Source organism: Euphorbia lathyris, chromosome 1 (assembly GCF_963576675.1).
Source record: "Euphorbia lathyris chromosome 1, ddEupLath1.1, whole genome shotgun sequence".
Classification (NCBI taxonomy): domain Eukaryota; kingdom Viridiplantae; phylum Streptophyta; class Magnoliopsida; order Malpighiales; family Euphorbiaceae; genus Euphorbia; species Euphorbia lathyris.
Genome location: NC_088910.1, coordinates 25769267 through 25797068, shown reverse-complemented (window position 1 = coordinate 25797068; position 27802 = coordinate 25769267). Strand labels below are relative to the sequence as shown.

Sequence of the window (27802 nt, the reverse complement as noted above, 5' to 3'; positions counted from 1 at the left end):
GATTATTGTTCAACAATTGAACAGCATAAGATGAATCTGATTCGATCCAAAGGCTCCACCAATTCCTTTCCCACGCAGCTTTGACTGCAAAGGCAATCGCTTTGAGTTCTGCTATGTGTGCGGGCAAATTCTGAATAGGGAAAGCTAAGCAGCCGAGAGCAAAACCCCTAGAGTTTCGAAAAATACCACCTGCCCCGACATTACCAGATGTGCACAAAGCTCCATCTGTGTTTACCTTCAACCAATTAATCGGCGGGGCAATCCAACGCACAACCGCATAGTCGGGATCAGGGGGGCGGTCGAATATCAGCAACAGCAGAGGCGCAACCCTCATTAATTAGATGCAGCAGCCTGTACTTTAACATTTGGATTGAAGGAAGCTCACAGTCAAAAATAGCACGGTTTCGTATAAGCCATATAAACCAAGTGCAGGTAATTACAACAAAAATCCATCTTTTCCTCCTACTGCGTCTAACTCGTATATCACGAATCACGGAGAAAAAATCAGCAAAGCAAGAATTGAGACTACAGTTAACATCAAAGACATTGAAAATCAAAGCTCAGAGCTCCCTTGCAACAGCGCAGCTCACAAATAAATGAGAAGCATTTTCTTCATTATTTTTGCATAGTTCACAACGTTGAGCCATAGAGAAGCCATAATTTTGCAGCAGGGATTGGAGAGCAAGTTTTCCATGCAGCAGCTTCCAGCATGTGGCGGCACAGCAGGGAGGAACAAAAGAGTTCCAGATGAACCGGCTCCACGCTACCGGATCGCCCTGAAGGAGATGCGAATAAACTGAGCGAGCCGTTAGTCTTCCAAAATCCGAAGGCTGCCAAACACAAAGGTCATTTCCTTCAAAAGCTTCCACTTGTCTGATGTTAAATTGGATTTGCGCAGGGAGCTCATGCAAATTAATCCAAGCACCATTCAGCCTGAAGTTCTGAATAGAATCATAAAGCTTTGCCTGTTTTTTTTTAGGGATGCCAATCTGATCCGCAACCGATGGCACAATCCATCTGTCAGTCCAAAAATTCAGATTTGAACCTTCACCAAACCACCAAACCGATTCTTCTTTAATCAAATCAAAATTAGCTCTTATCGAAGACCAGATGGAAGAGTTTGCAATGTATCTTCTAGGCATCCCAGAAGGCTCGAGGAATCGGAGTCTGATCATATTGATGATAAAACCATTACCCTGTATGAGATCCCAACTGAATTTAGCAAGCAGGGCAGTGTTAAAAATTCTGAAGTCTTTGACACCCAAACCACCATTTGCAATTTGTTGACAGCAAGTTCTCCAGGGAACTACAATGAGTTTTCTTCGATCCCTGTCCCCCGTCCAAAGGAAATTATGGATAGCTCTATTAACCCGCGCAATTGGAGAGGCAGGCCAACGATACAGAAGAAATGAACGCATAAGAGCACTAGTTAATGCAGATTTCACCAGGGTGAGCCTACCAGCAAAAGATAAAGATTGCCCCCTCCAAAGACTGAATTTACTAAGAAATTTGTCTATCATAGGATTCAAGAATCGAGATCTAGGGGCTCCCTGAAATAGAGGAACGCCCAGATAATTAAACGGAAGGCTTGTCTGCCTAATGCCCAGGATGTCTGAGAGTCGGTTTCTGCGCACAGAGGTAATGAAATTGCCAAAAAGAACTTGGGATTTGCTCCAGTTAACAGCTTGACCAGAGAATGCTTCATACATGTTAAAGAAGTCCTTAATGCATTTCATATTTTTTTATCATTGCTCTGGCAAAGATAATCATATCATCGGCATATAGCAGGTGAGAAGGAAATGCAGCAGTACTGGTGTAATTCATTGGATCAAATTTGCCTTCTTCAACCAAATTTGTAATCCACCTGCCTAGAAAATCTTCGGCGATCCCAAACAGAATGAAAGATAGAGGATCACCCTGTCTGACTGCACAAGAGCATCCAAAGAAGCCTTTTATTCCTCCTCCAAGAGCAATTGAGATTCTGGCCGATCTCAGAATTTCCAAAATCCAGTTCCTAAATTTCAGAGAAAAACCAAACGATTCAAGAACAGCCAGCAGGAAGTTCCAATCAAGGGTGTCAAAGGCCTTTCTAATATCAATCTTGAGAGCCATGTTGCCCCCAAAACACTTCTTTTTAAGCATATTGATACCCTCTGAAGCTGCAGCAATGCAATGATGAATGCTTCTTCCTGCTATGAAGCCAAATTGGTTGTCAGATATGATCCTGGAGGCAATTGGAGCGAGTCTGTCGGCTAATATTTTCGATATGATCTTGTAGCTGAAGTTCCCCATTGCTACAGGACAGAATTGATGAATCTCATTGGCCCCTTCCACTTTGGGAATAAGAGCAATAATGCTTGAATTCAAACCAGGCAACATATAGCTAGAATCAAAGAAGCCGAAAACCATCTGACAAACATCATAACAAACTATATCCCAATAGTGTTGATAGAACGTACCTCCAAACCCATCAGGGCCAGGTGAACTGTCTCTGTTCATGCTAAAAACGGCTTTGCGAATCTCCTCGCACGAAGGCGTCTGCGTCAGAAAATCGTCATCTATAGTAGTGACACATTGAGGAATAACCGATCTCACAGCTTCATAATTAACTTGCCTTAAGTTGCCAGTGAATAAAGAAGCATAGTAGCTGACTACATGCTGTGCAACTACATTTTCATCATTGACAATTGCGTTGTCTATGAGCAGGCTGTCAAGTGAGGATTGAACCTTACGAATTTTGGCTGACCGATGGAAGAAGGATGAGTTTCTGTCACCGGCGGCAAGCCATTTTTCCCTGCTTTTATCCCTGAATAAGAGCTCTTGTCTGTACAGCTGCATATCAAGATCTTGTTGTGCAACCAGCTCTTCATCAAACCGAGCATCATTGAGACCCTCTCTGGATATAACGCCTTGAATTTCTTCAAGTCTTGCCAGAGCCACATCAATGTTGCTTTCTACACAGCCAAATACCTTTTTATTCCATATTCGAATCTTGTGCCTGAGAGACTTAAGTTTATGATAGAGCAACTGAGCTGGCGGGAGGGAGAGATTGTTGGAGGACCAGTGATCAGCCACTAATTTTCGCAGCGAATCATGTGTAGTCCACATGGAAAGAAACCGAAACCTGTTCTTCTTAGCAAATCTATTAGCGCAGGAGAGAAAGATCGGGCAGTGATCAGACTTATTTCGAGGAAGAATAGAACAAATTATTTTGTCCCAGCAGTCAATAAAATCATCATTAATCAATGCCCTGTCAAGCTTGCATTCAACATGGTCATCGCCCCTTCTTCCATTCGACCAAGTGTAATATAACCAGAGCTTTCGACTTCTGTCAGATCCCCATTTCTGATGAAATCTCTAAAATCACGACAGCTGCTCTCCGAGGGACTTCTTCCTGTTTTCTCATGAGCTCCAGTAATCGCATTAAAATCCCCCAAGACCAGCCTTTTATCACAAACTGGACTCGCTAGGATTGAATTCCAAAGAAATCTTCTCCTGCTAGCATTGTTATCTCCATAAACAAATGAAATTTGATCATCATTATGGTCCAGTCTGTACCTGATAGTGATATGTTGCTCATGACTGAGCACAGTGGAGCATCGATTACTGATACCAATTTTACAAAACACTCAGATAGAGTTGTTGTGATTGTATTCAATCCGCTGCATACCAATAGAGTTCCAGAAGCTAATGTGAATTCTGTCAAATTCGACCATAGGCTCAGCTAAGCACAATAAATCAAGATGATTAGTTCTACAGAGCAGTTTAAGAGCCCTCTGAGTTCCCTCATTCAAAATTCCTCTGCAGTTCCGAATAATAGATTCATATGAATTTTATAGGAGGTCGAGTTCGCCCTATCAGACGAGAGTCACTTTTCTTACTCTTTGATTTCTTATGGGTTGTTATCCAGTCACTTCCCTCAGCAGCATACTCATTCACTGTGCAAATCTCTCTGTTATTTGATCGGATCATGTGCTGAGTCCACTCATCAGTTTCAGTGAGAAAATTTACCTCTTTAGGAAGCCCCGCTGGCAGATGAATTTCAAACTTTGAGTCCGCCCCTGATCTCCTTTCATCTTCACTGTAATCTCCCCAGGCATCATTACCGCCTTTCTTAGTTCCTTGCTCAACTAGCTCGGAATTATGTAACACCAACTGCAGTGAATTGTCATGAGATGTCTCACATACCGTTTCCTCCTCTTTATACAATGGAGAATCAGACTCCGTTTGCCTTGCAGTAGCATCAGCCTGAGTACGACGCCAGACCATATTGTTAGGCTTCTTAGTCTGCGTATTCTTCTTAGCCTGTGGATTGACATTTCTCCGACAGACCGAAGAGGAGTGCCCTACAGAAGAACAAGTTCCACATAGCATGGTAGATTCTCATATTCTAAGAATACCCATTGCTTTTGATTATCAGTATCAATTCGTAGCCTATCTTGAATCTCCAAAGATAGCTCTACATCAATTAGCACCCTAACATAGTGCCCAAATTCCCCATTAACTGTGTTTTTATCAAATCTAATGGGAACACCAACAGCTCTAGCAATACTAGCAATAATTTTGGTATCCCAGAATTCCCAAGGTAAATTGTAGAATCTTACCCAAATGTGGATTTGTGAAGGTCCGGATTGAATCCTGGGTTCCAGGGTGAGAACCTGATGATTCCTGGCTTCAGAGAAATCGCTCCTTGACCCCAAATGGCCTGTAGATCCCTTTCATCCGGCATGACAATTTGATAGAACCCCTTGCCAAGAGATATCAATTTCCAGTCCAGGTTACGTTTCCAAACTTGATTCAGCTTCCGCTTTAAATCAGCATGTTTCCAAGGTTTTTCTCCTTTGCTTAGCGAAACCCGTCCAATGACGGAGTGTTGGACAACTTTGATTCGTTCTTCATATATTTTCTGAGAGATTTTGATTGCTTTGAAACCCCCCTCTTCCGTGACCATCGGCAGTGAAGAGCTGGGGGTAACCAGCGGCGGCGAGGGAATAGCCGTCGAGGAGATGGAATTCTTTACTACATCTGCGAATGAGATTGCAGCAGGACTTCCGCTAGCAGCTGCAGTGAAGGTGGAGAAGGCTTTTCTGTCGAATAAATGTGCAATTGCGAACGCCGCAGCATCTCTAGCGGTCGTCATAGTGGAAGGCGTCATCGAGCTAGGTCATCGCCGCCCAGTTCTCGTTTCTCATGTATTTATTTAGTTATATTACAAATTTCATTTTCTTCTAATCACATTTTAGTATATATATACAGTCTCCTAAAATATAACTTTATAAATCAAAATCATAAATTATATATGGTCAAAATTTTACGTTTTTTTGTTACTAATTTGACCATTTATAAACTATATTGATATTTAAATTTATTTTACACAATTGCAATTGGATTTGGTAACTTGTGTTTTATCAATAAATAAATAAATAAAAAAATATATATATATTTTAAATATAAATTTTGTGATGTAAGTTTGAGAACAACAATTAGGGTTAGTTACATACATATGTTTTTTAAATATAAATTTTGTGATGTAAGTTTGAAAATGACAATTAGGGTTAGATTGATATTCATGATCAACTACAAAATTACAACTAAATTAGATTATCAAACTTAATTCGAAATATGTTATTATTTTCCATATATAACAAATAAACTATGCTTTTACATCCTAATTAAAAAAAGTGGGCGACTATATACCGCACTAAAATTCCGGTTCACCGCCCTGTATTAACCTTTTTACCCTTCTCATTATTTCAAATATAAGTTTTGAAAATTCCAAATCCTCTCAACTTATTTTCCATTCTAAAAAAAACCGACCAAAAGCGAGATGGCACGAAGAGGAGGCATCGGCAAAGGATACATGGGTATTACGGTAAGTATTTCCATAAAAAAATTTATCAAAATCGTGAGTAATCGGGCCGAAATTCGGGATTAAAATACCAGAATTTGGCCTAGGCGGGCGACACGCTCCATCTCCACCTACGGTGGAACGCATGAACTATGCGTTCCACCGTAGGTGGAGATGGAGCGTGTCGAGCGATCCACCCTATGGTGGATCGCACGGCGCACGCGCTCCATCGTAAGGTGGAACGCGCGGCGCATGCGCTCCACCATGGGGTGGGTCGCTCGTCGTACGCGTTCCACTTAAGGTGGAACGCGTACAACGCATGCGCTCCACCTTATGGTGGAGCGCATGCGCCACCCGTTTGGTCTAAGGGCCAAACGTTTGCGGCGCACTGGTCGGCCCTAAGGCCGACTGGTGCGCCGCACCCGTTTGGACCATAGGGCAGGTGGTGTAAACCACCCGCCCAAGCCAAAAAGGGGCAAATTTTGAATTTTTTTTTAAAAAAATTACACGGACCGGGCGTAGGCAGACCCGAACGTATAGAAAAAAAAATTATGTTAAATTGAATATACCTTATAAATAAATAATATTACAGGATCAGGAGGGAGCTGACCCTAGACGCACGTCTTCACGTCCTGTTACTGCATCTGCTCGGCGGGACCGGGAGGAGCAGCAGCGATTCATGGCGAACGCCCGGATGGCACATGCTGCACAGGCGGAGCGTGCTGAGGGACGGGATGAGGCGGCTGATATAGACATGGACGGGGATGCTTCTATGCATCGTCCTAGTGCTGATACTATCCCCATAGATCGTGGCGTTGTGACGAGGGGTCGAGACGGACGATTTTCTTCTACCGCAGCATCTTCTTCTGGTAAGAGAAATTAAAAAATGTGTTTATTTGTATTTGTGTTAATCGTGATTATTGAAAAATATACTAAAAAATTAATGTAAACCGTTTGCTATAATTTCAGGTAGCAGCAAGCGATCGAGGAGTGTAGAGGATGACTGGGTTGTGAAGGACCCCGTCCCCGGGGGTCCATTTGATGGTGCTGTGATCCCGAGCTTTTTGGGACATATTGCATGTGCTATATGGGCCGGTCAGGATAGGGGCGTCCTTAGGTGTCATACCAGATCAGGGTATTGCACGAAGCTGAGATTATGGTACAGTGGTTCTTCCCGAACGATTCAGTCGCATATCGAGTCATCTGGCTTGTTCCATTTACCTGGTATTATGCACAGTCACATAGATGCTGCTCTGATCACGACATTTGTAGAGCGGTGGCAGCCAGACACGTCATCATTTCACATGCCATTTGGCGAGATGACCATTTTGATGCATGATGTGTGGGAGATATTGTGCATCCCCATAGATGGTGCCATGGTGACTGCTGATGCGACTGTTGATGAGCTTAAGGAGTGCATGATGGATTTGTTTGGGGTGACTCGGGTTCAGTTAGATGCCCGTCATTATGCTTCTGGTGGTATACGAGCCGCTTCCATCATGGAGCACTGTAGAGGTGATCGGATTCCTGAGACCCAGGCTATAGCTTGGACGTGGCTGATGCTCGGTTCCACCTTGTTCGTAGACAAGAGTGGTGACCGCATCCGACCTTCTTGTCTGTTAGAGGTGCAGGACTCGGCGGCTGGAGCCGTTGCACTTTCTTGGGGATCAGCTGCACTAGCATATCTATACCGTCATATTGGTATTGCTACCAGAGGAGATTGCGGGCAGATGACGGGTTGTATGACATTGCTCCAGTCCTGGATTTACGAGTATTTTCCTTGCTTCAGGCCACATCGAGAGGCAATTACAGTTGACCCGGATCTTCCTAGGGCTTCGTTGTGGCCATCTATATCGATGGAGAAGAGCGATGAGCGGCTGAGAGCATTTCGTGCCCGGCTTGATGTGTTGACAGCAGATGAGGTATACTTGCTTTATAATTATAAATACTGTTCAATTAAAACAAATTTGTGTATTACTTGTATGTGTTAATGTAATTTTATACATCTGTAGGTCATGTGGATGCCGTATGGCCCTGATGCCATTACTGAGACCCCGAGGACTCTATATTCTGGATGGATACGGTATCGGGATGTGATCGAGCCGTACATGCCGAGGCGATGCCTTCGACAGCTTGGACATGTGCAGACCATTCCTAGACCGATATTGCAGCCTTCTAAGGCTGTTCGCCCGTGGACCAGTTTGAAGTATCGTGTAGAGGTGCCAGCTGTGATGGTGCAGGGTATTTGGGACTCTTTTCCCCAGTCGTCCGTCCTTATACTGTCTGTATTCACTCCAGCACATACTCCATCAGATTGTGAGGATCAGTACATGCATTGGTACACCCGTCACTCACACCCTCGTCTACTTCCGGAGATTGTTGCACCCGGATCGGCTGTTTATACTCGCTCAAACAGTGAGATTGTAAGTTATTTTTGGTTTTTCTTTACTGGTCTAGTAATGTGAAATGATATTTACTGAAATGTGAAATGATATTAACCTTGTTTTTTGTTCTTTACTTTTTTATAGTGGGTTAGTCGATTATCTGGCTGGGGTGAAACTGTGTTGGATCACATGAGTCATCTGGACGAGGATGCTGCGATTGTATATAGGCAGTCGTTAGAGGAGATTATGGATGCTTGGCATTTGGCCAAGTGAGTTATGACTGTATTTTGAAGTATTTTAGTACTATTTTGACTGAATTTGGTGGATTGATATTTTAGTACTTTTTTGTGGTATGTTTTGTTATTATTGCAAATTTAAGAATACATTAGAACGACATAAACGGCATAAACTGTAAAAATACATTACAACGACATAAACTGAAAAAAGACATTACAACGACATAAACCGGAAAAAAAAGACATTAGTCACTATCTTCTTCGTACACCTGAATGTTTGGTGAAGATGTCGCTGGTACACCTGACTGTATTGCAAGGTATATCTCTTTCTCCTCTGCAATATTCGTCTCATATTCCACAGGAAAAATGTTCCATGGAGCATTTCCTCTATTTCTTGGCCAAGCTCGTCCTGGCAGGTGATCGTTCTTTGAAGCGCTGATACTCTGTAGTACTCGAACCTCTAATTTATAGCGATCCCAATTTTTCACGATCGAGTAAGGATAAGTTCGATGAACCTCATGAGAAATTTCAGACTCTGTCCATCTTAAAAAGATGATGGAGTTGAAATTTTTTTTAGGGATGATTCCCCTCTGATTATCACGCAATAGTCTGGCGAACATAGCTTTCCAGTCATCAATAGGCATAAACCACTTCAGAAATGTTTGAATATGACTAGGAATAATTCCTTCATTCAAATTGTTCAACCATTCCTCTAGAGCAAATTCAAAAGGCATGTAATACATATAACATAAGAACCACAGCATGTGTAGTGAGTATATTGGAAACTCACCAGCAGACGGAAGCTTGAAGCAAAACATAAATGGAAATTCAGGATGGAACATTGTTGGACTCACAAATGTCTCTCCATATACACGGATTGCGTAGTATTGGTAATCAAGCATCTTCGTCGTGCAATCAGACTTATTCAAAGTTGAAACTATGCTTTTCTCGGGAGGAAAATTAGGGAACTCGTTGGTAAAATCAGATGAAGCCATTTATGTTTGAGAGTTTTCGTTGATCGTAATGTAAAGAGTAAATGTGGATAACTGAAGTAGCAACATTGTTTAATTTTATAGATGGAGAATATAGCCGTTGGAATATAGATGTTGGAATATAGACGTTGGAATATAGACGTTGGAATATAGCCGTTGGAATACCACATGTTCGAATATATTAATCAGAATTGATTAGAATTCACCTGTAACATTACAGAACCACACATAATTTATCAGAATTCACCTGTAACATTACAGAACCACACAAAATTCATCACAATTCACCTGTAACATTACAGAACCACACATAATTGATCAGAATTCACCTGTAACATTACAGAACCACACATAATTCATCATAATTCACCTGTAACATTACAGAACCACACATAATTGATCAGAATTCACCTGTAACATTACAGAACCACACATAATTCATCACAATTCACCTGTAACATTACAGAACCACACATAATTGATCAGAATTCACTTGTAACATTACAGAACCACACAAAATTCATCATAATTCACCTGTAACATTATAGAACCACACATAATTGATCAGAATTCACCTGTAACATTACAGAACCACACAAAATTCATCACAATTCACCTGTAACATTACAGAACCACACAAAATTCATCAGAATTCACCTGTAACATTACAGAACCACACATAATTGATCAGAATTCACCTGTAACATTACAGAACCACACATAATTCATCAGAATTCACCTGTAACATTACAGAACCACACATAATTCATCAGAATTCACCTGTAACATTACAGAATATCAACCACTAATATCCCCTAAGTTGGGCCAATCTGGTCCACTGTGTCACCCTATCCTGATAGAAGCGCTCCCATCCTACAACGCTTTGGCCTCGGTGCACAAACCACCAGTGTACTATAGGGGGCACCGGAAAGTTAGGCGATAAATTTAAACGTATGTAGTGCTGGCAGTGATTCCCTAAATGAGCTATACAAATCTCACGTGATGGTCTTGTAGCAGTCGATGCGGTATACAATGGTAAGATAGTACCACACAACGCTAATGTGTCCCCACCTGAGAAGCCAAATAACATGATAGCAGAATTGTACATGGTAGCAACCGGCCACAAGTCATCCCAAACGATCATCCAATAATCCGGCGTACAACCTGCACCGTCCCAACTTACTCTACGAAGAGTTGCATCAACAGTATCAACAAACACTCTTTGATACAAACAACGGTTAGCAATTACTTCATTTCGAATGTGATGCCTAACTGTCTGCCACGCTTCTTCGTCACCAAAAATGTAAGTTGCTACCGTACGGAAACCACAATTTCTATCACCTACAACGTCGTAGTATGATTCGACGTATGGTTTAATTATGCCAACTATTTTATCGGAATGTACGAATTCAGAACCATGATACGTTTTTCCATCTGCATTCATGTATATTAGTGTAAAACAACTCTATATTGCAAAACAGTTATAAAAAAAGTTAGGTTTATCAGATATAATTTACCTGATGAGGCAACATTATGTACCGAGGATGACGAGCTAATTCTGCCACTTCTACCACGACTCCTAGATGAACTAGTAGAACTAGCCCGTCCACGACGAGTTTCATTATATTCCCAAGAACTCGGCATACGTTTTGTGGATTTGCTCACCTTAGGTCGCCCCCGCACGTTAATTTTGACATCGGGTTCGGTGTACTGAGCTTGATCAGGGTGTAGTTGATCATGGATAAACATTGAAATATTACGCATTACGGATGGGTCGGCTTTAGAGACTTGGTCCACTAAGGACTTAAAATATCGCTGCTCCTCGTTCAGATCATTACGCCCGTCATTTTCATTAGTGTGACCATGATTGATTAAAAGTGTTCTCCAAAACACGTGAACACTCTCAGAACTGATCATTTGTTCCAGATCACAAGCTCGTTTCAGTTCACATGCACATGGTATCTGATGCGATGTTCTCAATACACAACCGCAATGCACGTACACTTCATGGCTCAACCCTCTCATACGCTCTAACTCTTGATTCAACAACTGCAGACAATAATGAGAGACTTTGAATACAAGTTGGCTTAATGGGCGTCCGGTGAAAGTGACTGCTTGACGAAGCCGCGACTGTTCAAGTATGTACCTGATACGAAGACAAAATTATTATTAGTTAGTGAAATGATACAACCCTAAATGCAAATTCCAAAATCGCAGTAGAAGAAATTGCAAATACCTTATATTGGTTGCTTGTGATTCAATCTGCTTGTGAACCTTCTGCCATACCGTGTCAAGGGACCCAGTTGCCGTATTGAGCCATTGCTTTAGACTAGCATGTTCGCTCTCCACTCGACAAGTAGTTGTGTTACCAAAATGTAGGAACTCCTTTGTCCAAGCAACAACAAACTTCTCCTTATGCACCAACCACGTCTCCTCAACATACGAGATAACTCCTTTGAACCTGCTCATCTTTTCCTTCATCATCATAAGATTGGTCTCGTACTCCTCAATGGTTAATGATTCTAATTTTGTTCTCCATTTGCCATTCTTGAATTTAGAGGCAAGGCCTTTATCTCCAATGATTCTATACACACGATCTTCCACATCCTTATTTATATGCCAAGTGCATAGCAAGTGCGCTGCTTGTGGAAAAACTTCTTGTATCGGCTTTAATAACCCAAGCTCCCTGTCACTAACAACAACGGTCGGGTTAAGATCATCCCCAAGCAAAATCTTCAGCCTTTGCAAAATCCAACGATAGCTCCCTTCGGTCTCGTCTTTAACAATAGCATACGCTATCTTGAAGTTATTATTGCATGGCGTCATCCCAACAATCTCAACAAACGGCATTTTGTACTTGTTTGTTTTGTACGTTGAATCAATGCCGATGTACCAGTGGTAAGTCCTGAACATATCAACTGACTCTGGATGTGCCATGAACACATGCGTTATCACACCTGAATCAGCCTGTGTGTAATTGACATATTTGTTCTCCACAGCAATATGGTAGAATTGACTAGCCAGGTCTCTACCTTCAAACGCGTCCCTCCTCATTTTGTCCTTGTAATTATATATGTGTTTAATTACTGAGTTGTCCTCTGGGTGTTTTTCTTTAACTGCTGCTAAAATAGCACAAGGCTTTGCTTGAGCTGAAGACATATCACGCACAATTTGTTTAGATGCGATACTGAGTCCGCTCATTTGCCGACTTCCCTCTGGATACATACGCATTGTATGGTTATGCATTCCAGTTAACCCAGCCTTAGCCTTTATCCCCCATCCCGAAAGGTCTGCATGTTGATAGGCTTTAATTTGAAATTTACAGCGGCACGCTTTAGTTTTACTTTTCCTAATTGCAGGATCTTCATCATTTTTCACAACACCTCTATATCGTTCACCCCGTGAACAGCGCAACAACTTCTGTTTTCCCCCATTTTTGTGCGAAGATATTACAAGCTCAAACCCATTCTGAATAGCTATCTTTTTTGCCCAATCAATAACATCCTGACTGGAGGGGAAAACGGTATCCGTTATAAAACGCGAACTATAATCAATGTTATCGGGGTTCCAATCTTCTATCGGTACCTGAATATACGAAAAATTTACATTAAAATTACAAAAAAATACTTCGGGGCTATTTCTCCCGTTCGAAATTAATTCGGGGCAATTTCTGCCCATTTTTGCCTGAACGGGCAGGCTACCCGTTCCACCATAGGTGGAAACGGGCAGCGCGTACTGCCCGTTCCATAGGTGAAACGGGTGGCGCGTACCACCCGTTCCATGGGTGGAGCGGGTGGCGCGTACCACCCGTTCCATGGGTGGAGCGGGTGGCGATTACCACCCGTTCCTTAGGCCGGGGTAGTTCATCCATTCGGCCTAAGGAACGGGTGGTATTCGCCACCCGCCCAGGCAAAAATCGAATAAAAAAAATAAAAAAATGCTAAATAACGTTTTTAATTCTCGTAATATTACCTCGTGTTCGAACTCATTGTCTTCGGGAATGTTTTGATCTATTTTTTTCAAATCCGGGATTTGTGCTCGGGAGAGAAAACTAGAGAGAGTTTTGAAGGTTTTAGGGGAAAAAAAGTGGCAAGGGTATAATGGTCAAAACAGTGCGGTGAACCGGAAATTAGGGGCGGTATTTAGCAATACCCTTAAAAAAATTCTAAACTCAAATTCATAAATTCTAAACCCTAGATAACATATCTTAAACCCTCAATTTATAAACTCCAATTCTTAAAATAGATTAAAAGTAAGGATTTTATTAGTTTGATATAATTAAAAATTAAAACTTGACATAATTGTAGATGGTTTTTCAAATATAAATTTATACGTAAATTTCTCAAATATAAATTAGATTCCAATGTGAAAAAGGAGATGAATTGTGAAAAGTGGATAGACCTGTTCATGGGCTGAGCCGTGTCTAAGCGGACTGTCACATAATTACTTTGTCCAAGCCCAATCCAGCCCGCACTATATTTACATCGGGCTCGGACCGGACAAAGCCAAGCTAAAAGAACTAATTCCCAAGTCCAACCCGGTCCAGCCCAACTAATATCTTTGTATTTTTTAAAAATTAAAATTAAACTAAATTTTAGAGGGCTATTTCAATAAAAATCAATTAACGCAATCCTAAATAAAATAAAAAAACTCATTTGATACTAATAAATAAAACAGTAACAACAATATGTGCATGTTTACTAATTCTAAAAAATATATGGTTTGGAAATTTTTATGTTGAACAAATTTAAATTTTTTATTTTTGGAATATAAAGTTTATTAAACTATAAAATTTATTAAATTAAAGTTATTATTAAAATTTCGGATCGGGTTGGGTTGGTCCTTGATTTTGAAACAAATCCCAACCTACTCTGTATTCAGACCTAAATAGGTTTGGACCGGACCGGATCTATTACGAAACATATACGTCCAAGCCTAGTCTTTAAAAAATGTGCTTGGACAGATTAAGCGGGTCCGTGAGCTTTTGAACATGTCTAAAAGTGGATGATAAGGCTTTGATTGGATGAGAGGTTTTGAAGAGTAATTAAAGGAAGGGTAGGGAAGGGTTAGTGGAAACCCTTGTTTGGAAGATTAAAAAATATGAGGGTAAGAGTTTTGAAAGATTAATGAAGGGTTTTGAAGGGTTCAAAATCAACAAGTTTTTAATAGATTTTTAATCCACCAAATCGGTGGGTTTTGAAGGGTTTTGATTAGAGGTGGCAAACAAAGCGTAATGGATTTTTTTTAAAATATCTTCTCCCCTTCTAAAATTTCTATAACGTGAGTATTATTGATCGGTCCACTTCATGGACCACCGTTTAACCAACACTTATCCCCCGGTACACCGTATAACCTCTGGTCTCCTTCCTCACTTGATATTCAACTTTCCAAACCCAAACCCAAATTCATATTTCTTATAATTTGTCTTTCCTCCCTTGCGAAATTCCCTCCAAACACAACACAAACCAATTCTTTCTCCTTAATTACGCTTACACTACTCTTTCTTTCTCACTCATCTTCTTCTTCTCTTCCAGTTTAATTTCTCAATTTCATTCACATCGATCGCTCCATCCATCCATCAAACATGGCGTCCGCTGTCGTTTCAAAGATCTTATATGTTATTGCTTTTGAAATTTTGATTATGCAGTTGGGATCTCTGGCTCAAACATTGCCCTTGTCGCCCGATGAAGGTACCTACTACTTCCGAACTTCTCTACTTACTCATCATTCCATTTCTGGTCTTTGTTTTGCTTTCCTCCCTTAATTGTTTGGTTGATGAGAATTAATTTGAAGGAAAAGGAAAATCGGATGTTTGGGCTTCGTACACTGTCTCCAGTCTGCATTTCACCAGTTTTCACTTTGAATCTGGAGAAAGAAAAACTGAATCTAGGCATGCTGTTTGGAATAATTAATTTTCATTTTCAATTTTCTCGGAAAATCTGTATTTTCCTTTTGGGGATGATATGCTTCATGTTCATAGATATCTTTAGTGCCTGGCTTCTAAAACTCAACATTTATTATTTTTATTTAATTAGCTGAAAATTAGTGAAGGCCGCGACGGCTACAAAAAGTCAAATAAATTCAAACCATACATTACAATGAAATGAATGTTCCAATCTTTTTTTTTGGTTGCAATGAATGTTCCAATCTACTAATCAACTTGTTTGATGATTTTGACAAAAAAGTTTATGTTATGTGGGTCTATGGCTTGAAATTATATGAGAGAGATTACAGATTGAATTAAATAGGAATTTATGGTTGGTAGGGCCTCTCAATTATTACATTTTATTTATTTGACTTTGAGATTGACATTTTATCAAACCTTACCTGGTTTTTAGAATAATAGTTTTAATTTAAAAGAAAAATTCGCTAATTTTTTTCTTTTTGAAAAAAAGTACCGACATTCTGCAAGATTAAATTTGTTTAGTAGTCATTTTGTAACAAAAGCAGATATGTTGACCTTATTATTGTATTCTAATTAGCTCAGTAGTGTGTGGAAAATATTTTAATTTTGTATACTCAGATTTAATTATTCAATTGGATGAACATTGTATTCACGTCTATTTCAAGATGAGATGGATTCATTTTATTCCTAAAGGATTTTCATATTCCATATTCATGTGTGCACCGCTGAGGAAAACAACTTAAAAACTCACATATTTATTTGAATGAGATCATCAAAAGTTAAATACAAAGAACAATTAGTTATATAATGATTACCAAATTGGTACTAACTGTAAATTGCATTTAATATGTGATATGATCTTTGGTGTAATTTTGCTGCTTGTTATGTTTTGGTCTGAATTGATCCAAAAACTTAGTTATCTTCATTTGGTTCTTTAGGCCCATCTAGATCCAGCTTAGGCCCATCAATACGAGTTTGGTAGGGTATCAAATATAAATATTAATTTGAAATTAAATTAAACTTTATAGTATAATGTAATTAAATGTCATATTTCTAAATTCTTTCACTTACATTAAATTTGTAAAGGAGCTTCAAAGTCGAGAAATTTACTTATGCCGAATAATGGGTGATTTTTTTTTTATAAAAATTAATGAATAAACATGCTGTTGAAGAAATAGTAATTGAAGTTGACAATGTTTATTACATTATGCTAATTGGGTGGAATTTTTTATTTAACAGTTGGAATTCTTCGAACAATATCTACGAAATTAAACATTACACAATGGAACGTCACTGAAACTTCTTGCCAAAAGGAAGAGTGGAACAACACCGTGACAGACAAGATTATGAGTATAGTCACCTGCGGCAACTGTTCAGCTGATTTTTGTCATGTCAATAGCATGTATACTATTTTTCATTCAAATTTCAAGCTCGGTTAAAACATACTATAATTTAATTTTCAGGTTGAATTTCGTAAAATGCCTTTCATTTTTCATTTTTATATATAAATATTAAAACATACAATTTCTTTGACAGCCTAATGAAGGGATTCAGCTTGAGCGGAGCAATACCACCTGAGTTTGGAAATCTTTCTCATTTGGTTGAAATGTAAGTGATTCATTCTCTCTTTAAGTTCTTGTAGAGCAATTCCAATATTTACTACACATGTTAATGTAAGTGATTGTTGTATATGGCTCATAATATCAAAGGGGCTAGGGGTATTTCGGTAATTTCTAATCGCATTATAAATACATGTAAAAACTGTATCTTTCGGTTACTCGATCAATAAGAAAACCGCTCATAGCTCCCGGAGACGTAGGCAATTCAAAACTGCCGAACTTCGTTAACAAATCCTTGTGTTCGATCTTTGCTTGTTTAATTTCTGTATAATTTAGCTTTGTTTTCAACAATGATTATTCTTAAGAGATAAATGTTTCATCAACATACAGTGATCTTAGTCGCAACTATCTGTATGGAACAATTCCGACAAGACTTGCTCAGCTCCCTAATCTTCGGAAATTGTAAGTTGCCTGCCTGCTTTTTTATTTTCCAGTACAGGGGAACTTTCTATTTGCATATTGTTGAGTATATCTCAAATCGTTTAAGGAGCAACCTAAATAACTCCTTATATGTGTGAGGCAATCCTCATTTATTGAGGTACCTTTTGAAGTGAGTTAGGCTTTTTCTTTAGAAAAATGTTAAATATCCTACATTGCTTAACAAATGAACTAAATGTTGGTCCGGCTTATATTAGTTTTACACTCCAAATTAATTGAGGGTGAGGGGGAGTGTTGAATATATCCCACTAAGCTAAATGACTTTTTATAGGGAGCAACCATAAATCACCGAAAGACAACTACAAACATTCTAAATTGCTAAATTGGAAATCTATAATATGTGAGGCAATTCTTTCTTATTGAGGTATTTTTGGGCCCAACATTTCGGGTGAGTCCTTTATTTCACATATTATTAATTTGTGACTGCTGATTCTTAAATCTTAATGCCTTAGGTCCCTCCTCGGAAACCGCCTCAACGGTTCGATTCCTCCAGAAATCGCCAACATAAGTACCCTGGAGGAATTGTAAGTGACGGAAAAACTGAGTTTTATACCGAGTAGATCATGTACTGAGTTACACGTATATTGCTTTGTTTACATCTACAATGTGATGCTTTCCAGGGTCTTGGAAAATAATCTGCTAGGAGGACCCCTTCCAAGAAATCTTGGAAATTTGAGAAACTTGAAAAGACTGTAAGATTGCCATTTATTTTTATTTATAGTTTTCCCATATATGCTAATATTAATGGCTCTACTCTATGTATATCATTAAACTGTTTCTTATTTATATCACTTATTATTACTTGTTGCCACTTTTTGCTGGTGTAGTCTTCTTTCTGCGAACAATTTTACAGGAGTTATACCAGACACATTTGGTAATATAAAGAACTTAGCTGACTTGTAAGTAATGAAATTATGACAATACTTTTTTTTTATAATAAAATTATGACAATACTATTATTACTACTTTGTTATATTTATTAGGAATTAATGATCTTGAAACTCTTGGTGCAGTCGGATAGATGGGAATACACTTTCAGGGAAAATACCTGATTTTATTGGGAATTGGACAAACCTGACTAGATTGTAAGTACTAGTAGTATATACTTGTTTTCCAGATAGATTTTCTTCATTTTCTCATCATGAGAAACTGATTCAATTTTCCAGAGATTTGCAAGGAACATCTATGGAGGGTCCTATTCCTGCTAACATTTCCCTTTTGACAAAATTAGAACAACTGTGAGCAAAAGTCACTCTTTTTTATTTTTATTTTATTTTATTATTTATTTACTTTTTTTTCGTGTTGTTACAACTTACAATCTTGAAAATGTATACAAATTAATCAAAGAATATAAATGTCATTTGTCAGGAGAATATCAGATTTGAGTGGACCAGGTTCAAAAATCCCAAATCTTCAGGCTATGGCAAACTTGGAATTATTGTAAGTTTACTTTGACTGTTCAATTTCTACTTTATTATTACTACTACTGGGTTTATGTGCATCATGAGTTGATTTTATATCTTGTGAATCAGAGTACTCAGGAATTGCTTAATCAATGATTCAATCCCAAAGTACCTGGGAGAATTATCCAAATTGGAAACTTTGTAAGTTGATCACACAGAATTCCCTTGAATAAAGGATAATTTAACCTCTCAAGTCTCAACCTAACTTGTGGTATCAATTCTTTTGAAAATAAACGCTTGTGCAATTTGGTACTTCAAGTTAACATTTTGTTTTTACATATGTCCAAAATGGCACGTATTAGTACATGACTCATTTTTCCTTGACATGTATTAAGTTGCCTTTAAAATACAAATCATTTTGGACTATTTAGTAAAAAAAATTGCAGTTGAAGGACAGTATTGTACAAAACAATTTCATTTTGAGCAAATCACCACAAGATAAGCTGAAGGACCAAACTGATTGTTTGCTCAAAATCCTTTCCAAGAGATGCTTTTGCATTTGTGTGATGTTATATATATATGTTATATTAACAAGTAAAGTAACTTAATGACCTTTTGTTTGTTTGTTTATTTGACTGCAGAGACCTTACTTTCAATAGGTTGACAGGCACAATTCCGAGCAGTCTTCAGAGTGCAGAAAAGCTAAAAGACATGTAATTAGTCGATGGATAAAATGCGTGGAAAATAATATTTTGTTTGAGTATTCATTATTCTTTAATCACTTACCTATGTGAACTTAATCTGTGTAGGTTTCTGACCAATAATTCACTCACTGGAGAAGTACACGGTTGGATATTGAATGGAAATGATAAAAATTAGTAAGTCTTTATCTGAAACTATCAGTCGTCATCCGGTATTGAGTCATCTTGCTAGACAGATTCTGGTTTTTACAGTTCTTGTTATTTGGTCAAAAAGTCAATTTGGCCTTACCCTAAAATAAAATTTGTCCAATAAATAAGTCGAAAATGTTAGTACATGATTTGTTGTTTCTAGACAAATGTGAAATTGTGATTGAAACAATTTATTATTTTGAATTGATTTGTCAAAAAATACCAAGCTAAGAGACTAAATTATACAAATTTTTTATTTTGGGACTAATTTACCACAAGGCAGAAGTTGAAAGTCCTAATCAACCATTTTCCTTGTTATTCAGTGATTGATATTCTTGACTTGAATTATTTCAGTGATTTATCTTACAACAATTTTACTGTTCCTGTTTCGCGTAGCTGCCAGAGTGATTATTTGTAAGCATCGCTATTTTTTTTTCTTTTTTCAATCTGTTGTATAGTATTATTTACTCAACTTTATGTATAACATGTAACAGGAACTTAGCTTCGAGTTTTTCGTCTTCTGCAAGCAATGAGTAAGATTTCTCAATCTTTTTTTTTCTTCAGAAGAAAACATTGGAAATATTAGATTATTGACAGTCAATATATGCCATCTTGTAGAATTTCTTGGTGCATGAAGAAGGGCCTTACTTGTTCTCAAAATCCTGAACGTGAGTGTAAAATTAATAATTTCTACACTAACGACACCTGAAAAATCACTCTCAACTTGACTGGTTAGAATAAATAAGTCTGGATTAACTTTTACGTCTGAAAAATCCTCTAACTATTTTGTTCGGGGCCAATTTAGTTGAACTTGCACGTTGACTCACCTAGCTCAATACTTTGTTAAATGTTGCATCAACTTGCAAGTTAGAAACTGAATAGGTTGAATTGAGCAAAAAGAAAAATTAATCCATTTTGTTCCTTCAATCCAAATCCGATATGTTATGTTGAGTGTGCTTTTTGCAGTACTATGTATTTTCACAGTGAGAAAACTGAGTACGTTGTGAAGATAATAAATTGATCAAATTTGCAGATCATTCCTTATTTATAAATTGTGGAGGACCCAGAGTTTCCTTCCAGAATAATCAGTATCAAGAAGATAGCTCTGGGGGAGGGCCGTCCAGCTTTGTCCCATTTGCAGAACAATGGGCATATAGCAGTACTGGACTGTATATGAACAAAGATGACGCACCTTTTATAGCCCAAAACAATTTTAATCTTAATATAAGTGATGGAGAAATTTATCAAACAGCCCGCCTTGCTCCTCTTTCACTCAAGTACTACGCCCTCTGTTTGCGGCCGGCCTCTAGCTATAAAGTGCAACTTCACTTTGCTGAGATTATGTATACTAGTAATCAATCTTTTACCAGCCTTGGAAGACGCATATTTGATGTTTCAATTCAAGTAAGTTGCATCATTTTTATAAATAAGAATTGCACTTCCATATCGAGTTCTTGGATAAAGGTCAATTTGGCTATTCAACTCGATTCATAGAGTTAATTTGCTCCAAAATAAACTCTGCTTATTAATTTAGTCCATAACTCGTCAGTTTTTGTTAAATTAGTACAAAATTGACATGTCTATCTGTGGTTTTGGACTGATTTGTCAAAAAATGCCAAGTTGAAGCTTAAATTGTCCAAAACTTCATTTTGGGCAAATTGAGTCCATAAGCCAAGTTGAAGAGACAAATTTACTGTCCATGGATCCTCTTAGGGAATTATTTGGTTTGAGAAAGAAGTAGAAATCTCCTAAAGTTAGAAGTGACTTGATGTTACCCTAAACATGTAAAATCTAGATCAATACATCTTTTGTAATGAAATTTAATTTTTTTTTACGCTTTGTCAACTTTTGATGTTGTCATTTGACATATTTTACCCAGGGAAATGTTGTTCGTAAAGATTATAATATAATGGAGAAAGCTGGAGGAGTTGGTATTGGGACCACTGAGGTATTTGAAAATGTAACCATTGATAGTACCACTTTAGAGATCCATTTATACTGGGCAGGCCAAGGTACTACTGCAATTCCAGATAGAGGTGTCTACGGGCCTCTCATTTCAGCCATCACAATCACACCAAGTAAGCTTATATGTATTTCTTTTTCTTATTAAATTAGTTAAAAAAATTCCGAAAACTCACTTTATCATTTATGAACAATTTCATCCAACAACAACAACAACAAAGCCTTAGTCCCGAAATGCTTCGGGGTCGGCTAACATGAACCATCATATAAAACCGTGAAATCAAGTCGTGTCAGCGACACAAATTCTCTCCCTCCACTCTTTCCTATCCACTGCTATATTTTCCTCAATCCCCAATACACTCGTATCACTCTCGATCACCCTCCTCCAAGTTTGCTTAGGTCTTCCCCTACCTCTCACCACTACATCCCTTTGCCACTCTATCAAGCGCTCTTCGTCTTACATGGTCAAACCACCTTAGTCGGTTTTCCCTCATTTTATTCTCAATAGATGTAACCCCTACTTTTGTCCTAATTATTTCATTACTCACCCGATCCTTTCTCGTATGATCACACATCCATCTCAACATACGCATCTCCGCCATCGACATCTTATGAGTGTGACAATGTTTCACTGCCCAACACTCCGTACCATATAACAGTGCTGATCTGATTGCCGTGCGGTAGAATTTTCCCTTCAATCTATTTGGCATGCCGGGGTCACAAAGGAAACCCGTAGCACTCTTCCACTTCGCCCAACCAGATTTAATCCTATGAGCAACATCTCCATCTACTTCTTCATCCGTTTGGATAATAGATCCTAAATACCGAAAGCAATCCGATGTCTGAACAACTCTCCCATCTAGGGTGATTGTCTCTGCCTCCCTACTCCTATCGCTGCTAAACTTACACTCCAAATATACTCCAAATATTCTGTCTTACTTCGGCTCAGCTTAAAGCCTCTAGATTCTAAAGTTTGTCTCCATAGTTCCAACTTCCTCTCCACGCCTTCTTTCGTCTCATCAACCAACACAATATCATCTACAAACAACATGCACCATGGTATACCATCTTGAAGTGAACTCGTTAGTTCAAACAATTTCATCCCTATGTATAAAAATATAAATGCTATTTAACCCTTGAATTGGAAATATGGAATCAATTTAGCTCTTGAAGTGAAGTGAGACTATGGAGCCATCTTTACTTGGCAATAAATTGGCGAGATGAGAGTTAAATTGATCTCCTTTTCAACTTTAAAAGCAAATATATTTAGTCTTATCATTGTATAAGGCCTGTTGTTCAACATTACGTTTTTCTTCTTGTAGACTATAAGATAGATGATGGTAGCGGGGGTTTATCGGTTGGAGCAATCATTGGAATCGTAGCAGCTACATGTTTTGTTGTCATGCTCATCCTTATAGCCCTTCGAATGAAAGGTTACTTAGGGGGCAAAACACCTGAGGATAACAATGGTAAGATTAGTTGCACTTCTTTTTTTTTTTGGATAAAGGACTTTTTTGTTCCTTCAACTTGGTTAGTAGCAACAAGTTCAAAATGCATCTTAAGGTGTTGAGACATGTCATTTTTGGATTGATTTAACCTCATTGCTAAGTTGAAGGACCAGTTTGATATATGTTGGAACTATTTGATCTTATTAGCGAAGTTGTTTCTTTCCTGCTTCTTTTCATGTTGGTTAATTCCACAATTTGACAGAACTTCGAGGACTAGATCTACAAACGGGTTATTTCACTTTGAGGCAAATTAAACGTGCTACAAACAATTTTGATCCTACATTCAAGATAGGAGAGGGAGGATTTGGGCCAGTTTACAAGGTAATATATAAATAATTAATGGCTATCATACAATTTGTTGTTTTCAGATATTTATAAAATAATTCTGAAATTTTTAACTTGTTAATAATTTCAGGGTGTCCTCTCAGATGGGGTAGTAATTGCTGTTAAGCAGCTTTCTTCAAAATCAAAGCAAGGGAATCGAGAATTTGTGAATGAGATAGGAATGATATCTGCTTTACAACATCCAAATCTTGTCAAACTCTACGGCTGTTGCATTGAAGGAAATCAATTGCTGTTAGTATATGAGTACTTGGAAAACAATTGCTTGGCTCGTGCACTTTTTGGTAATTTACTCCACCTATCTACTATATCTCCCATCAACTTCCTAAGCTGAACTTGTAGAATTGATCATAGTAGGAAAAAGGGCAATTTTTGTTTGTGTACCAGGTAAACGGTGTCTATTTAGTCTTAGTGTTGTAAACGAGCCGTGGGAACCGAGCTTTGGCATGCTAATGCTCGGCTTAGGAGAAAATGGATGAGCTCGAGCTCAAGCTCCACATTCTGTTTGTAGTTGCTCGCAAGCAGCTTTTTTAATTGTCCACGAGCTTTGCTTGCGAGTAGCTCTTTAATTCTGTTCATAAACTCTGCTCATGAACAACTCATTAATCATGTTCATTTAAAATTTCCTTAACATAAAACTACGTAGTTTTGAAATCTACAAAACTAAAGTGCGAACTACGTGGTTTTACACTTCCCATTTTTAGAAATACTGTTATTAAAAAAATAATCGAGTCAAATCAAGCTTGTTAACGAGGTTGTTCAGGTTCATGATCATTGTAATCGAGCTTGTTCATGCACCTATAACCGAGTCTGCTCGCAAGCTTTCGAGCTGAGTTTTTCCGTGCTCAAGCTTACGGATCGAGCCAAACAAGCCTATACATTTACAACCCTACTTTGTCTTGTATAGAGGACCAATTCGTTGTTTCAACAATCATTTTTTGACAAATCACTCCAAAGTGACACATGTCAATATTTGATTTGTTGTAACACGCGTTATTTTGGACTTATTTGCAAAAATGCCAAGTAAATGGACCATATTGTAAAATAGTGTGACCCTTCCCATTTAGTCTCCATACTTTTCAAGAACATTTAACCCTCAGACTAATGAAACGGCTAAATGCATTAGATGTGACAAAATAAAAGTAATAGGTTAAATTGGCGAATTTCACCATTTGCAGTGATTGGTTATTGTAATAGGTCCAGAGGAACATAGAATTAAGTTGGATTGGCAAAGAAGAAAGAAGATAGCATTGGGGATTGCAAAGGGATTAGCATATCTTCACGAGGAGTCTCGGTTGAAAATAGTACACAGAGATATAAAAGCTACAAATGTGCTTCTTGATAAGGATCTAAATGCAAAGATATCAGACTTTGGTTTAGCCAAGCTTGATGAAGAAGAGAATACACATATCAGCACTCGAATTGCCGGAACTATGTAAAATTCCTACATTTTAATTCTATAATAATGTATTTTAGGCCTTGTTTGTTTGTTGGAAAATATTGTTCAGGAAAATGTTTTACTGATTTTTCGGTATTTGTCAACAGAAAATTTAAGGTTAGTCGACATAGAATGAAAAATGTTTACTAAAACATTTTCCTAAACCATTTTGAACCTTTATTCCATTTCTTCTTATCCTTTTAAAAATTACAACCACCCAATCACTTCTTCAGTTTTCTATTTTCCAACAACATTTTTTCTCTTACCCAATGTTTTTGGGCAAATAAACGAGGCCTACAAAGATAAAATGTATGATTATTTGTTTTTGTTTTTGTTTTTGTTGACAGAGGTTATATGGCTCCAGAATATGCAATGAGAGGTTATTTGACAGATAAAGCAGATGTTTATAGCTTCGGAGTTGTGCTTTTGGAGATTGTTAGTGGGAAGAGCAATACCAATTACAGACCAAAGGATGAGTTTGTTTATCTTCTTGATTGGGTAATATATTTATGCCACTTTCCTCCCTTTTGTTTTCATTTTCAGAAAGAAAAAGCATAAATAGGGCTGAGCCGAGTCACCCGTTCGGCTCGATAAAAAAATTGATTGTATTTGGCTCAATTTATAGACGAGTCGAGCTTGAGTACGATGAAACTCGGCTCGAAATCTCACGAGCAGGCTTGGTTATATATTCGTGAACAAGCTCAATTGCTATGACCACGTTCGTGTGCAAGCTTGGTTATAGGTTCATGAACAAGCTTGATTATAATGTTCATGAACACGCTCGTGAGCAACCTTGATTCAATTTTTTTTAATAATATTATTTCTATAAATGAGAAATGTAAAACAAATTAACTTATGCACATAATTAATGAATTGTCGCGAGCAAAGTTAATGAACAAAATTAATGAGCGGCTTGTGAGCAAAGCTCGTGAACAAATAAACAAGCAGTCGCGAGCAGCTTACGATTAAATAGTTTTCTTAATGAAGCAAGCTCGAATGATGTTTTATTAGCTCCTTAAATTTAGGTAAAGTGACCTATTGACCATGAACTTACTTAAAGTGCCCTATTGACTTCTTGAACTTGTTTGACTTTAATATATTAATTCTTATTCTATAAACTTATTTATATTTAAAGCGATACACGCTTCAACTTGTCCAAATAGTCTCTTACTCTGCCAGGTAGCACTAAGGGGTTAATTATGCCACTTAAAGCAAGTTTAAGGGCTAATGAGACATCCTTAAACAAGAGCCCATTTAGGGTTGTAATCAAGTCGAGCCGAGCTTTATCCTGCTCATGCTCAACATCCTTCAAGCTCGGTTCATTAAGAAAATTATTTAATCGTAAGTTGCTCGGGAACGACTCATTAATTATGTTCATAAGCTATATAGTTTTGAAACCTACAAAACTCAAGTTTTACAGAAAAATAAGTAGCTTTACATTCCCATTTATAAAAATACTATTATAAAAAACCGAATCGAGCTTGCTTACGAGTCTATTCAGCATATATCCGAGCTTGTTCATGAACTTTCGAACCGAATTTTACCGTGCTCAAGTGCGGTTCGTTTTTGAATTAAGCCTTATAATCGTACTCAAGTTTGGCTCGTTTATAAATTGAGCGGAAAACAAGCAAACTTTTATTGAGCCGAACGCTAAGCGGCTTCTAAATATATTCTGACTGTATATATAGAATGTATTATTTATTTAAGAAAGATTCTAAATGGTTTGTTACATGATGAATGAAGGCATATGTGTTGCAAGAGCAAGGAAATCTCTTAGAACTAGTAGATCCATTATTAGGATCAAACTTCTCAAAAGAAGAGGCAAGAAGAATACTTACACTTGGTCTATTATGCACAAACCCATCACCAACATTAAGACCATCAATGTCTTCAGTTGTAAACATGGTGGAAGGCAAAATTCCAGTTCAAGCACCCATTATAAAGAGAGGTTCCATTGATGAAGAAGCTAGGTTTAAAGCTTTTGAAATTCTATCACAGGACAGTCAAACTAACTATTCCAATTTCTCTCAAGAAAGTCAGGCTCATCAGGACGGTCCTTGGATTGATTCCTCTGTTTCTCTTCCTAGTAAAGATGAAATTTCAGATGATCATTCTGAAGGTAGACTTCTTACAGATTAATTTATTTCTCCTTTTAATATTTAATTAATTGATTCAGGCGGAAAGGGTATTATGTTAATTAGTATGGAGGAAGTTAAGGCACAAAGAATACACCTAGGTGATACGAGAGTTTAAGGATTAAACAATGTGGGGTTAGACAGTTTTATTTGTATAAATATCATGTCATTACAAGAGAAGAAGTTGCAAGTGGATATGGAAGTGCACCCTGTTAATTAGAGTAGGTTAAGTAAAACGGTAAGCATATAAGTGTATAAATGTATTGTGGTTTATGATCTGTTTGAGGAGTATGGAATTCGATTAAATTTGAGGTGGATGATGTGACAAATGTTGTAACTATTTGTGATAAATACGAAAAGGATGTGATTGGGTAAGTTGCAATGTTATGAAGAAATGTGGTATGTTGAGTTTTGTGTATATACAAGAAAATGGTTGGATGAGAAAAAAATTTGTAAAAGTGGTTGGATGAGAAAAAAATTTGCACTTTCTTAGATAAATGTGTATAATGGTTCTGGTTGAGAGTATTATCTGAATTAAAGAGTTAGAAGTACATATATTGAGTTATATCTGTGTTCCGTGAATTGAATTCAATTCTTTTATAGCATAGATGATTATATTTCGAATTAGTGAGGCTAATACAGATTGTACCCAATAAAGAGGCAACAAGAATACTTACTCTTGCTATACTATTAGACTATGTA

General features: G+C 37.8%; 1 protein-coding gene across 2 annotated transcripts; it reads left to right on the top strand.

Annotated features, from left to right (window-relative positions):
• The first annotated feature begins 14741 nt into the window (after positions 1–14741).
• Positions 14742–27517, top strand: LOC136225872 (probable LRR receptor-like serine/threonine-protein kinase At1g53430). 2 transcript variants are annotated; one of them, XM_066014014.1, is made up of 24 exons: positions 14742–15150; positions 16605–16767; positions 16902–16973; positions 17315–17386; positions 17875–17946; positions 18043–18114; positions 18250–18321; positions 18436–18507; positions 18589–18660; positions 18791–18862; positions 18955–19026; positions 19467–19538; positions 19635–19703; positions 20070–20129; positions 20210–20248; positions 20334–20383; positions 20749–21119; positions 21595–21793; positions 23000–23146; positions 23388–23506; positions 23601–23811; positions 24725–24962; positions 25313–25463; positions 26709–27516. In XM_066014014.1, exons 1-24 carry the CDS (start codon positions 15045–15047, stop codon positions 27102–27104), a joined length of 3039 nt encoding a protein of 1012 aa, XP_065870086.1. In that variant the 5' UTR covers positions 14742–15044; the 3' UTR covers positions 27105–27516. The 2 variants fall into 2 exon arrangements, with proteins under 2 accessions (XP_065870086.1, XP_065870092.1); XM_066014020.1 differs by lacking the exon at positions 14742–15150 and having other exon boundaries at positions 16611–16828; positions 26709–27517.
• The last annotated feature ends 285 nt before the right edge of the window (positions 27518–27802 follow it).